This window comes from Cuculus canorus, chromosome 5, assembly GCF_017976375.1.
Source record: "Cuculus canorus isolate bCucCan1 chromosome 5, bCucCan1.pri, whole genome shotgun sequence".
In the NCBI taxonomy this organism is placed as follows: Eukaryota; Metazoa; Chordata; class Aves; order Cuculiformes; family Cuculidae; genus Cuculus; species Cuculus canorus.
The window spans coordinates 2,487,575-2,501,512 of NC_071405.1; the positions used below are offsets into that span (position 1 = coordinate 2,487,575).

General features: G+C 53.7%; 1 protein-coding gene across 1 annotated transcript in view; it reads right to left on the reverse strand.

Moving 5' to 3' along the window:
* The window catches only part of NEMF (nuclear export mediator factor), a 29,388-nt gene extending 22,551 nt beyond the window's left edge, over nucleotides 1–6,837 (reverse strand). Inside the window, exons 1-6 of the mRNA XM_054067272.1 lie at nucleotides 6,736–6,837; nucleotides 4,843–4,911; nucleotides 3,491–3,593; nucleotides 2,355–2,480; nucleotides 2,121–2,269; nucleotides 1,838–1,905 (exon numbers count right to left, since the gene is read on the reverse strand). Coding sequence (XP_053923247.1) covers nucleotides 1,838–1,905; nucleotides 2,121–2,269; nucleotides 2,355–2,480; nucleotides 3,491–3,593; nucleotides 4,843–4,911; nucleotides 6,736–6,794 — 574 coding nt within the window. The 5' untranslated portion in view covers nucleotides 6,795–6,837. The remainder of the gene's footprint in view (nucleotides 1–1,837; nucleotides 1,906–2,120; nucleotides 2,270–2,354; nucleotides 2,481–3,490; nucleotides 3,594–4,842; nucleotides 4,912–6,735) is intronic.
* Between the last annotated feature and the right edge of the window lie 7,101 nt (nucleotides 6,838–13,938).

The window sequence follows — 13,938 nt, forward strand, 5'->3', positions numbered from 1 at the left end:
TTACCTCGATCCACACTAGCACAACAAAAAGGCAAGAAACCTCCTACAGGCATTTGCAGTTCAAAAGGGAAGATTATGTAAAGCAGGGAAGCTTCTTAGAAGGAAAGAAATTAAGACAATCAACAAAAGGCAGTCTGCAAAGAGCCTGCAGGCTGTTATAAGATGCTATTTTGGAGGTTCAGAACAAAGGCATATCACTTAAAAAGAGTGCGTCAGAAAACTCCAAGGAAGGCTGGCATGATTGCTGGCCGATGAGAAGCTCAACATGAGCCCGCAGCGTGCACTCACAGCCCAGAAACCAATCGTGTCTGGATTCTGCCCCTTTATTCCTCTCTTGTGAGACCCCACCTGGAGTCCTGTGTCCAGTTCTGGACTCCTCAACATAAGAAGGAGATGGAGCTGCTGGAACAGTTCCAGAAGAGGCTACAAAGATGATCTGAGGGCTGGAGCACCTCCCATACAAGGACAGGCTGAAAGAGTTGGGGTTGTTCATCCTGGAGAAGAGAAGGCTCCGAGGAGACCTTATAGTGACCTTCCAGTGCCTGAAGAGGCTACAAGAAAGCTGGGGAGACTTTTTCCAAAGGCTTGGAATGATAGGATGAGGGACAATGGGGATAAACTGGGTTGCTCTGGGAAGTTGTGTCTGCCCCACCCCTGGAGGTGTTCAAAGCCAGGTTGGATGGTCCTTGGGCAGCCTGATCCAGTGAGACATGTCCCTGCTCATCGCAGGGGGGTTGGAACTGATTGATCTTTAAGGTCCCTTCCAACCCAAACTATTTGATGATTCTATGATATTCCCAACTGATCACTGTCATTTGGCAGCAAGATCCAGAAACAGATGGTCCTGAGGAAACGTAAGCTCAACTGCCAGTGAGCACAAGTGTCAAGATGTGTGTTGGAAGTTATTAGGGAAGGAATAGCGAACCAACCAAGAGAAATCACGCTGCAGTACAAATCCTTGCTGTGTTTCCACTGTGAATGTTACATACACTTTTACTTACCCTGTTACAAAACAGGTAGAGCTAGAAGGGCAACAAGGATCATCACAAGCTTGGAATGGATTCCATACAAGGAAAGACTACACAGGCTTTGTTGTAGGCTGTGTAGTCCCTGGAGGTGCTCAAGGCCAGGGCAGCCTGATTTAGTGGGATGTCCCTGCCCATGGCAGGCGGGGTGGAACTGGATGGTCTTTAAGGTCCCTTCCAACCCAAACTATTCTACAATTCTATGACAGTGATAGTTAGGCCGGCAAATCACCTGCTTTAAACTGTTCAGGGGCACCTGCCAGGCAATCCCAGGCTTGATCAACACTGCCGAATCAGGAGGACAAAGCAAACTTGTCCTGACCATGTCACACAGCTCAAACCTGCTTCTGTGGTCAGAGAAACTGAGGCACAGTCCGCTTTGCCTGGCTACCAGAGAACACCCAGAGGGACATATCAAGCACCCTGGTATTACCACAGCGGTACCTGCTCCAGGCCTGGCAGCACTGGCCAATGCTAATCCTAACAACATCCTTACCCTGACTGTACGCTTACAGCTCCTATTTGGTACCACTGAAGGCAAGACACTGGACAAAATGCATCAAGTTAGAGCTCCACTCTCAGGTCCTCACCACTGCAGGATCACAGCAAGGCTCACCTCTCTGTGCAGTCAGCTCGGAATCAAAAAGACCTACCCTGTTTTCAAAGGCTTAGCAGTTCTGTTGTTTCAAACACACATAATAGACTGAACATCAAAAAAAACAAGACTGCTTGAAGCATTCAAATTTTCAGCATCATCTCACCATGATGCATATTGACCCCTCTTCACTTTCTAACAAAACATAATGACTTACGAAGGTGTGGGTTAAGAACCCTCTTCAGCTGTTCTCCTTTGGGTGCATTTGATATTATTTCAGTCAACCTACAAAAGATAACGGGGAGCTGTAATTCTCAAGGAAGGATGGGTTTTAGGACTACATTGAATTGCTTAGAAACAAGAGAACATTTTCAGTTTTCAAAAACAATAGCACAAAACGGCCTGTGAGAAGCAAAAAGACTACGCAATGACGTGCTACTTTTCACAGTTTCGAGTGATTTGGGTTTAATCCAACATAGACACCACTCAAAAGCTATTACCTTTCCAAGGTTGGCAGGGGCGCAGGCGCTTTTGCGCTATCGACTGGGTATCGCTCCCGAACCGCAAACCTGACATCATCTGCCTCATCCGTGCGAAACCTCAGCAGGTTTAAAATGATGTATTCGTGGTCTGTCAGGACAATGTTACCCTGCGAGGACAGCACAAGGGACCATCAGCAAAGGCTGCACGCGTGCGCTTGCTTACAGAGGTCAAGTGTGGAGCTCTGCACTCACCCTGTCGTACAGCTCGACGATGAGGTGATACGCAGCTTCATCGCTTCCAAACTGGAAGTCCACGATCCTATCTATGCCCAACTGTTTTACACTGACGAGTCTTCTGGTCTTTAAATGCTTCCGGCACTGCCGATAATGGAGAAAATGTCTGTGAGATGATGCAAATGGACCTGCTTGTGACACTTATACTGAAATACATCCTTAGCTACAGATCCCTCCTGTGACACCAACCACTTCTTAACATAAGACACCATAAGGGCACACACAGAGACAAGACAGCTCTCGGCAAAATAATACCTTGATATTTATAGGTAGTATAATTGTTCCAGATTCTTAATGTTGAGCCATTTTTGCCATGAAAAACTGCTATTTGTTTAGCTCGCCAAACAAGCAGATAGCTAAAATTCCAAGGGTTTATGTTACAAAGGGAACTGGGATTATCGCCGCATGCGTCTATGATATGGAAAGCCACCCTAGAGAAGTTTTGCTGTGTCATTTCACCGAGGCTGCACATGGAGGTGATGGGCTAAGCAGACCACACTCAGGTTCCAACCCTGCAGACCCACCTGCAGGAACACAGCCTGAAGGCTGGCAGCAAGATGGGAACCCTCGCAGCCCAGCAGACAGAGCAGCAGGACTCCCCCAGCACAGGGTGCTGCCTCCGCAGACTAAAAATTTGGACAATTCAGCTGGAATGACAAGGATGCCCCATCCTTGGAGGTGTTCAAGGCCAAGTTGGAAAGGGCTTGGAGCCCCTCATCCAGTGGGAGGTGTCCCTGCCCACAGCAGGGGGTGGAACTGGATGGGCTTTGAGGTCCCTTCCAACCCAAACCATTCCAGGATTCTATGACTTTGCTGGAGTAAAATTCCAAACGGTCTGGCTGAGCCAGAAAATGCCCAGATTCATGAATGTTAATAAATTTACATTTTCATTGTTTCAGGCATTGAACATCAATGACAATGCGAGGTTCGCGTTTGTCTTCAGTCATCCGCTCGATCAGGATTCACCACGCAAATCACCACGCAAATCTTCCGCTATCATTTGCTGTCCCCAAAGGACAGAACACGAACGTTGCTTTCTGATATCCGGCCATCTTATTAAAAAGAATTTAAAAAGAAACCGTGGGTTCATTTACCTTCATTGCAAAGCCAGATGGCATCATGTTCTTTGGCCACTCGAACTCCGTCGTGTGGATGCGCATACCAGATTCAAGCAGCAGCGTGGCCTTGCAATCTGGCCTGTAGGCAGAATAAAGACTCAGCAGGTGGCACACGAGTGGCCTCCCCTTACCACAAGCGAGTTTGCACTGGGATGAGCCCAAACAAAACAGCAGCTTGCTGTCTACAGGAAACGCCAAAACTCGTAAACCTATCAGTGTCACCGATGGCGAAAGAATGTCCACTCGAAGTTTGCCAAAAATGTGGCCATGCAAAATGCGTGGCAAGCAATGGAGTTAGAGATTGGAACCCTCAGCCTGTCTTCATAGCAGAGGTGCTCCAACCCTTGGATCATCTTTCTGCCCTCCTCTGGACTCACTCTAACGGATCTGTGTCCTTCATCTGCTGAGGGTTCCAATCTCTAACTCCATTGCTTGCCACGCATTTTGCATGGCCGCATTGGAGCGAGTCCAGAGGAGGGCAGAAAGGTGATCCAAGGGTTGGAGCACCTCTGCTGTGAGGACAGGCTGAGAGAGCTGGGGTTGTTCAGCCTGGAGAACAGAAGGCTCTGGGGAGACCTTAAAGCAGCTTCCAGTACTCAAAGGGACTCCAGGAAAGCTGGGGAGGGGCTCTGGATCAGGGAGTGCAGGGATGGGATGAGGGGGAATGGTTTGCAGCTGAAAGAAGGGAGATTGAGATGAGATCTTAGGAATAAATGTTTTCCTGGTGGGAAGGCCCTGGCCCAGGTTGCCCAGAGCAGTGGTGGCTGCCCCATCCCTGAAGGGGTTCAAGGCCAGGTTGGATGGGGCTTGGAGCCCCTGATCCAGTGGGAGGTGTCCCTGCCCCTGGCAGAGGGTGGGACTGGATGGGCTTTGAGGTCCCTTCCAACCCAAACCATTCCACAATTCTATGAAATTCTCCAGCATGGCTGGAAGTGATCAGATGAGCCAAGGTCCATCTTGGACACTGCTGGAGGGGCAGTTTAGTGACAAAACACCACCCCTCCCTCCCACTTTGCTTGGACACCAGCACACCACTGACTAAACGCTGTTCTTCACTTCTCCTGCTCCTCTCTTCCCTCCCCACAGAAAAAAGCAACAGCTGTGCTTTCACTCCACCTTTGGCCTTCTATGTATTTTCTGCAGTATTTCACACTTCAAATGTGGTCTATAAAGAACTTCCCAGGTAAAAATTACTGCATTTTAGCAAAGGACAACAGAATTCTACCGAGAGCTCGTCAGAAAAGCCACACACCTGCCCACAGAAACTGCATAAAAAAAGTCCAGCTCTCATACAGTGACAGCATAAAGAAATATAAAGTAGTTCTTACTTTTGAAGGCGAATAAGATACGTCTTGTTATCCACATCATAAACGTTGTTCACTCTCATCCCCAATAAGCTGTCAAAAAAAGAAAACCACGAGATTCTGATACACAAACCACACACATGGCTGAAAAAAAAATCCAGTGATAATTAAAATACAGAGGAGCGCAAGTCAGGATAAATTACAGGCAGTAACCAAAGCGGCAGCGAATGGAGGTTAACGGAATGAACTGGAGGCTGAACAACCAAAATACAGAGAAATTGCTATAATGATTAATGAATCTAAACAAGTTAAAGCAAGAGCAGGCGCTGCGGACACTCCAGCGGTAACCAGACGGCTTCGGGCTCTCCGGCACAGGACGGAGGCCGGGCTGTCGGCTCCTGCAAGGCCTCCTCTGTGGCAAGGATGGGATATTCCTCGCTGTGCTGGAGCACTGCGCTCCTTCAGGATACCTTCGGCATCAGCTGGGGAGCACGGGGCACCAGTATCCCCCGCAGAAACATGGAAATGGCCTGGGGGGGTCAATCTCAGAGCAGGGATGAATATGCACGACGCCCTGGACACCAGAAGGGAATCAGCGCGCCGTGGGACATGGGTGTGAGGAGCACTGGAGCTTCCCTGCTGGATGGGAGGGTCTAGGACAGATCACAGGTCCTTCACAAGGCTAAGGGGAGACGGAGAGTGCTCCATGGGGAAGAGGCTGGGGACAGGAGATGGGCAGGGAGGGGAGAACCTGGTGGTGCCAGAGCAGGAGATGGGCAGTGAGGGGAGAACCTGGAGGTGCCGGAGTAGGAGATGGGCAGTGAGGGGAGAACCTGGAGGTGCCAGAGCAGGAGATGGGCAGTGAGGGGAGAACCTGGAGGTGCCAGAGCAGGAGATGGGCAGTGAGGGGAGAACCTGGAGGTGCCAGAGCAGGAGATGGGCAGGGAGGGGAGAACCTGGAGGTGCCAGAGCAGGAGATGGGCAGTGAGGGGAGAACCTGGAGGTGCCAGAGCAGGAGATGGGCAGGGAGGGGAGAACTTGGAGGTGCCAGAGCAGGAGATGGGCAGTGAGGGGAGAACCTGGAGATGCCAGAGCAGGAGATGGGCAGGGAGGGGAGAACTTGGAGGTGCCAGAGCAGGAGATGGGCAGTGAGGGGAGAACCTGGAGGTGCCAGAGTAGAAGGGCAGGGAGGGGAGAACCTGGAGGTGCCAGAGTAGGAGATGGGCAGTGAGGGGAGAACCTGGAGATGCCAAGGCAGGAGATGGGCAGCGAGGGGAGAACCTGGAGGTGCCAGAGCAGGAGATGGGCAGTGAGGGGAGAACCTGGAGATGCCAAGGCAGGAGATGGGCAGCGAGGGGAGAACCTGGAGGTGCCAGAGCAGAAGATGGGCAGTGAGGGGAGAACCTGGAAATGCCAAGGCAGGAGATGGGCAGTGAGGGGAGAACCTGGAGGTGCCGGAGCAGGAGATGGGCAGCGAGGGGAGAACCTGGAGATGCCGGAGCAGGAGATGGGCAGGGAGGGGAGAACCTGGAGGTGCCGGAGCAGGAGATGGGCAGTGAGGGGAGAACCTGGAGGTGCCGGGGCAGGAGATGGGCAGCGAGGGGAGAACCTGGAGATGCCGGAGCAGGAGATGGGCAGCGAGGGGAGAACCTGGAGGTGCCGGGGCAGGAGATGGGCAGCGAGGGGAGGGCCTGGAGGTGCCAAGGCAGGAGATGGGCAGCGAGGGGAGAACCTGGAGGTGCCAAGGCAGGAGATGGGCAGTGAGGGGAGGGCCTGGAGGTGCCGGAGTAGGAGATGGGCAGTGAGGGGAGGGCCTGGAGGTGCCGGAGCAGGAGATGGGAGAGCCCGGAGCCACCGGGGCAGGAGCAGCACAGCGAGAGGGGACACTGGAGGTGCTGCAGCAGGACGTTACGTTACCTGTGCCGCAGCTCAGCGAGCACCGCTCGGATGTCCACCGTACTGAACCGCGACTTCATGGCTGCACATCCGCCCCGCGCCTGCGCCCGCCCCGCCGGCTGCTCCGCGCATGCGCAACCGGCCCGAGGGGTGGGGCCAGGCGGGCTGCGCGGGTGCATTGGGGCTCTGCGCGGGAGCATTGGGGCTCTGCGCGGGAGCGCAAGGGTGCATTGGGGCTGCACGGGGTCTTAGCGAGCACTGCGCAGGGTCACGGTGCGGGTAGAGAGCTCTGTGCGTGCTGCGCGGGGTCAGCGGCGCTGTGTAGTGTCAGGGTGCGATTCTGGAGCGGTACTTGGGGTGCGGTACGGAGCTCCGTCCGCTGCGCGGGGCGGTGTGGAGCGGCAAAAGGCGTTCGGTGCAAAAGGCGAGCGCCGCCGTCTCTGCCCCGTGGCTGGCTACACCACGGCCTAGTCGCAAGCCTGCCACCTCGACGGACCCCGCGCACGGGACGCCACCTCTCACGGCGTCTACCGGCTTCTCCCGAGTGTCTCGAGCGCCGCTGCCCCCTTTCTCCCTTAGGGTGGTCCAGCGGTCCCAGCACACGTACCGCAGCCTCGAACCCGCGGGCTCAGCGATTCGGCAGGCTCTGCCTCCCTCTCCTGGCTGGGATTACAGGCGCGCGCCACTGCGCCCGGCAGAAGTAGAGGGAGCGCTGTGGCTTCTCATGGCGTAACCGCGGCCACGTCATGCTGGGCAGGGACAGCGCCGTCCCTCTGTGCCCGCCCAGAGCATCCTCTGTGCGGGGGAGCAGTGCCCGGGACGGGCTCTACGCTCTCTCCGTGATACAGAAACGTCTTTCTCAGGGCTGGGCAACGCGAGGAAGGGATCTCAGAGCGTCACAAAATGGTTTGGGTTGGAAGAGACCTCAAAGCCCATCCAGTCCCACCCCCTGCCATGGGCAGGGACACCTCCCACTGGATCAGGGGCTCCAAGCCCCATCCAACCTGGCCTGGAACCCCTCCAGGGATGGGGCAGCCACCACTGCTCTGGGCACCCTGGGCCAGGGCCTCACCACCCTCATAGTAAAGAATTTCTTCCTAATGTCTCATCTAAATCTTCCCCCTTCCAATTTAAAGCCATTCCCCCTCGTCCCATCCCTGCACTCCATCATCAAGAGCCCCATCCCAGCTTTCCTGGAGCTCCTTTCAGTCCTGGAAGGCAGCAGCAAGACAAGAGCCAGGGACGGAATTTGTTTCCTGCTTAAATGCACGTGTAGAAATTCTCCTGGAAATCTTATGCATATTCTGTTATTTTCCAAGGAAAATTGTAACATTATTATGAACTTCACAGCAGCCAAATCTCCTGCTCATTTGGAGTCTTAGCGCCATCTCTGTCTGACCTTCCACTTGAGATGGGGAAAGAATGTCCACAGGGGTGATTACAGAAGAAGGGAATCATAGAATCACCAGGTTGGAAAAGGAGATCATGGAGTCCAACCATATCTATCTGCCCATGGAACTGCTTTGAGGACCCTTCCAACCCAAACCATTCCATGATTCTATGGTTTCGCGGGCACGGTGTGGTGTTGGGCTGATGGTTGGACTGGATGAGCTTAGAGGTCTTTTACAACCTTCATGATTCTATGATAAAGGGATTTCTTTAAAAGAGCATTCCTGAGCCGCCTCCCTCCACTTTTAAAAACATCTGGGAGTTTTCCTACTATCCTCTCCTTTTGCCTGGAGAAAACCCTCGTGAGATGTGATTGCTGCTCCCCTCTCCTGGCCGGGATCTCCATTTGGGATTCCCAGCTGACATTCCTGGCTGTATCGGCACCGTGGCATTGGCAGATCCCAACCCCTCACTGCCCTCTTCCCCAGGCAAAAGGAAGCTGGGTCCCGCTCTCTTGCCCGGGCTGTGCTACAGGGACTGTTCACAGGCGCGATCCCGCTACTGACCAGCACAGGGGTTTTGACCTGCTCCGTCTCCGACCTGGGCCGGTTCACCCCTCCTTAGGCGACCTGGTGGCTTCTGGGCTCCCCCAGGACCACCATATCGATGCCGGCCTTAGCGCGGACGCCCGCTCAGCACAGCTCGCTGCAGCCCAGAACCCCCGGGCTCAAGCCGTCCGCCAGCCTCAGCCTCCCAGGCGCTTGGATTACAGGCACAAGCCACCGTGCCCGGCTGCTCTTCGGGATTTTCCAGATTCCTTGCCATCCACATTTAAAAAAAGGGAGGGTTCGTAGATAGGAAGGACAGGTTTTCTGAGTGGTAGATGGTTTAAGCAGCCGAGAAAGCCCAGGCTTTTCATTTTGAGCCAGAAAAAGACATCCTGATGCTCTGTTTTCATTTTAAGCAGAATGAGGTGCATCCGAGAACATGCACATGACCAGCAGTGTCTGAACATGAGCCAGCAGTGTGCCCAGGGGGCCAAGAAGGCCAACGGCATCTTGGCTTGGATCAGAAATGGGGTCACCAGCAGGTCCAGGGAGGTGATTCTCCCTCTGTACTCGGCACTGGTGAGACCGCACCTCAAATACTGTGTTCAGTTCTGTCCCCTCACCACAAGAAGGATGTTGAGGCTCTGGAGGTGTCCAGAGAAGTGCAACGAAGCTGGTGAGGGGCTGGAGAACGTCTGACGAGGAGCGGCTGAGAGAGCTGGGGTTGTTTAGCCTGGAGAAGAGGAGGCTGAGGGGAGACCTTATTACTCTCTACAACTCCCTGAAAGGAGGTTGTGGAGAGGAGGGAGCTGGGCTCTGCTCCCAAGGGACAGGGGACAGGACAAGAGGGAATGGCCTCGAGCTCCGCCAGGGGAGGTTCAGGTTGGATATCAGAAAAAAATTCTTCACAGAAAGAGTCATTGGGCACTGGAACAGCTGCCCAGGGAGGGGGTCGAGTCGCCTTCCCTGGAGGGGTTTAAGGAACGGGTGGATGAAGTGCTGAGGGACATGGTTTAGGGAGTGTTAGGAATGGTTGGACTCGATGATCCAGTGGGTCCTTTCCAACCTGGTGATTCTGTGATTCTGTGAGAGCTCTGTCTCAGCTCAGTACGCTTCATTTACTGCAGAACAGATAAGAGATGTCTCACTCGCTGCTTTGAAATGCTCCTTAAAGAGAAGGGCTTCTTGATTCTCCAGTGTTTTCCTAAGAGTGTGCAGCTCAGAGCTGATGACACAAACGAGCTGTGACAGTAAATCCGTGATGGGGCAGAATAATGAGACACTCTTGAGAGCTGGAGACCCAGCTTGGTCTGGAGTGGTCTGCCTAAGCTGGTGGAGTTTGAAGGGTGCTTACTGCCTCGCTGGTGTGCAGAGTCTCTGAGCCAGAAACACAACAGGGAACGCTGCTGCCCACGGTTTCCCATTATATAGTTACATCCACCGGGATCCCAAAGGTCTGCCTGGGTCCTGGACTGTGACCATTCACCACTGCAAGAAGTCACAACGCATGCCACCGAAACATGAACACAGCTGAGTGAGCAAGGCTGGGGCAGCGTCCTCGGGCTGAACATTTGTGGGAGATGCTTTTGCCTTTCCCTGGTTTTACCTGACGATTTTGTGACTGCTCCCTGGCACAGACGGTGCCTGAGCTGACGAGCGCAGGGTCCTGCGTGTGAAAGATGCCAAAAGGAAGCTGGGTCCCGCTCTCTTGCCCGGGCTGTGCTACAGGGACTGTTCACAGGCGCGATCCCGCTACCGAGCGGCACGGGAGTTTTGACCTGCTCCGTCTCCGACCTGGGCCGGTTCACCCCTCCTTAAGCGACCTGGTGGCCTCTGGGCTCCCCCAGGACCACCATATCGATGCCGGCCTTAGCGCGGACGCCCGCTCGGCACAGCTCGCTGCAGCCCAGAACCCCCGGGCTCAAGCCGTCCACCAGCCTCAGCCTCCCAGGCGCTTGGATTACAGGCACAAGCCACCGTGCCCGGCTGGCGGCAGCTCCCGCTGACTCCGTTCTCCAGCTCTCCACGAGCAGCTCCTCCAGCCTCGCTGCGATAGCCAGGAATGCAGGCAGCGGGATGCAGTAATGTTCCTGCATTACAGGAACACAGTGGGAACACAGGGGAGAGGAAGCATCAAATACAGGAAGAAAAATGTAGCTCTTCAAGTGAAGATTCAACACAAAGCCTTGCTTTAGAAAAAGACCGCGTTAAACTGTTGTATGCCAAAAGATTAAGTTGATGGTCCTGTTCTAGATGCCCAGTGAGAGCTCAGAAGGATTTGTTAAAGGGATTCAAACAGGCAATCCACTTGCTGTAGCGAGTACTTGCAGATGTAATGAAGTGTTTTGATTCTCAGAGAAGGAGATAAAAGTAACAAAAATGGGAATAAAAAGCAGGAGGTCCTTGCCTTTATCCGTTCTCTACCATCTAGAAATACTCTCCCAGAGTACTGGAGAACTTCGTACTGTGTTTTGCCTCTCCCTATCCAAGAGAGCCCTTCCAAGGCATCCCATGAGAGTAACTGTAGCTGGGGCTGGGGATGCTGCAGGCCCCTCACCTCTCTCTGGCTTCACGGAGACCTGGGGCTGCAAGGAGAGCCTGGAGCCAATGTGCTCAGATAGCTGAGGCAGCCTTTGGTCTCATCATAGAATCATAGAAACATTAAGATTGGAAAAGACCTCTAAGCTCATCCAGTCCAAACATCAGCCAATGCATACTAAACCATGTCCCTAGGTGCCACATCTACATGATTTTTTAATCCCACCAGGAATGGTAGGGTTCTTCCCTGGGCACCCACCACTGCACTGGGCAGCCTCTGCCGGTGCTTCACTGCTCTTTGAGGAGGAAAGAAATATTTCCTAATATCCAATCCACACCTCCCCTGGCACAACTTGAGGCCATTTCCTCTCATCCTATCGCCTGTTACTTAAGAGAAGAGACCAGCACCCACCTCACCACAACCTCCTCTCTGGGGCTGCAGAGAGCAATGGGGTCTCCCCTCAGCCTCCTCTTCTCCAGGCTGAACAACTCCAGCTCCCTCAGCTTCCCCCAGAACCTCTGTTCTCCAGCCCCTTCCCCAGCTCTGTTCCCTTCTCTGGACGTGCTCCAGCCCTTCAATGCCTTGTTTTTTGAAGTGAGGGAACCCAGGATTCAAGGTGTGGCTTCACCAGCACCGAGTACAGAGGGACAATCCCTTCCCTACTCATGTTGGCCACTCCATGGCTGATCCACACTAGGATACTGTTGGCCTTCTTGGCCACCTGGGACCACTGATGGATCATGTTCAGTCACTGTCTACAAGCAACCCCAGAAGTGCAGGCTGCACTGCCCCTTTCCTAGCAGAACGAGTCAAAGCCGATCCCAAACCATGCACTGCCAGTGCCAAAACAGCCCCTTTTCTTCCTCTCTCCCCACACACTTTATTTCTTCAGACACACCGAGCACTGGCCTGGGGATTTCTGGTGACTGTGAACATGGACAGTAGAGCAAGTTTGAGGACAGGAGTCCTGAAACAGTCACGTCTCTCCACAAAAGCCATGCAGACCATCTCCTGACTCCACGTCAGCCTGGAGGAGAGCAGAACCAGCTGCTGAGATCACAAACTCTGCTGAAGAGCAGCACCAGCCTGGCCAGAGCCTCTTGCTGCTGCCTCCACCTCCACAGGTCCCCTCCAGGCTCACCCCACCAAAACTGTCACTGCTGCTGTGCCCAGAGCCAGCCTGCAGCCGGCTGAGCCCTGACCAAAGGGCTAAAGACACTGAAGGATGGTGTCTTTGCATTGCAGAGGTCAAGGTACGGGTGTTCCTCCTGCCCAAGCACGGACATGCCTCATTCCACAGGCACACCTCCTGCCCAAGGCCAGACCCGCTCCGGAGGTACCTAAGGATTTCTTCCAGCCTGCCTGCCCCACGTTCGTGGAACAAAGTCCGGGGCTGAAGTACATGCACGGCAACCCTATCTCAGAAAAGACAACCAAGATCTTCCCCAGCACTGCGTGAGCCTGAAGCCCTTAAGGGGTGTCAGGGTGAGAGAGACAACTTGTTCTGGGCTCCCATTATCCACTTAAGGAACAGCTGTCTGTGACAACTGGAGTTTCGGTTAAATGCATTAGGATAATGACTTAGGAGTCACAGGCATGAGGAGATGGAGGCTTGATGTCCGCAAACAGGGGAGAAAGACAAGTTGACTACACAGAAATATCAGTGCAGGGCTGGGCATCCCTCTCCCATCCCCTCCTCCTACCGGTAACACCAGGACTGTTTCTTCCTATACTGAAGTTTTTCATCACGCAGAAAAACACAGCGGGAGTGAATCAAGACAGCAGGGGCATGAAACTGGGTGGTTTGCCCGAGAAAACCTGATGGCAACAAGCTCGGCAGATTGTTGGAGGGACAGTGCCCAGCCGGGATGCAGATACGGAGTCCTGGCAGCAGTGCCAACCTGCTAGCACAGAGGGGTGCCCTGGAGCGGCTCCTGGCCACCGAAGCAACCCGTGGAATTAAAAATGAGACCACTCAGAGCTGGGGAAACCTCAGCTGCCCAACTCTGGGCTCACGCAGAGCTCTGCCGGTTGCTGCATCTTGCTCAGTGGGAGCAGCTGCTCCAGGCTCCTGCTGAGCTCCCCACGCATGGAAAGTGGGGTAAGTTTGATTCTGGCCTCCTGAAGAACCGGTTTAGGGCTCCCACTGAGCTCCAAACCTCCACCCCTTGTAAAGGCCACATTCACACTGTGTCTGGAACCAGAGACCCTTTGAATAACAACTTATTTTTCCCTTACAGGAAAAAAAAAACCACTTGGGATTTGCTTGGGAAACCTCTCTATTTGTGTGGATGCAGGACACAGCAGAATTCTGCTGACCCGCAGCTGCAAAGCATCCCCATCCTGAGCTTCTCGGGCAGCCCCGTGCCACTGCCACGCTCTGCAGGACACCAGGATGGCTCAGAACATCTGGGTATCAGCAATGGGGTCCAAATCCCTCCAGGTGCAGGTCTCCATGGGCTCAGCCAGCACATCCAACTGGGTCCAGAGGTCGCTGGGGCATCTCCCGCTTTGTTGCTGCTGGGAAATACTGGGCATGAAAGCGCCAAAATCAGAGAAGGAAGGAAAAGCCTCACAAATTATTTTTACACTTGTTTAAGGCTTAGTGATTTTTTTTTGCTGTTGTCATGGTGGTGCTTCAGGATTTTGGCATGTGGGAATTTGGTTGAGAAGTAAACCCCCACCTACATTCCCTCTGCCTGGTCCCGAAAACAACCTGCGAGAGGAGAAGCCAGCTTGTTTGCCAAC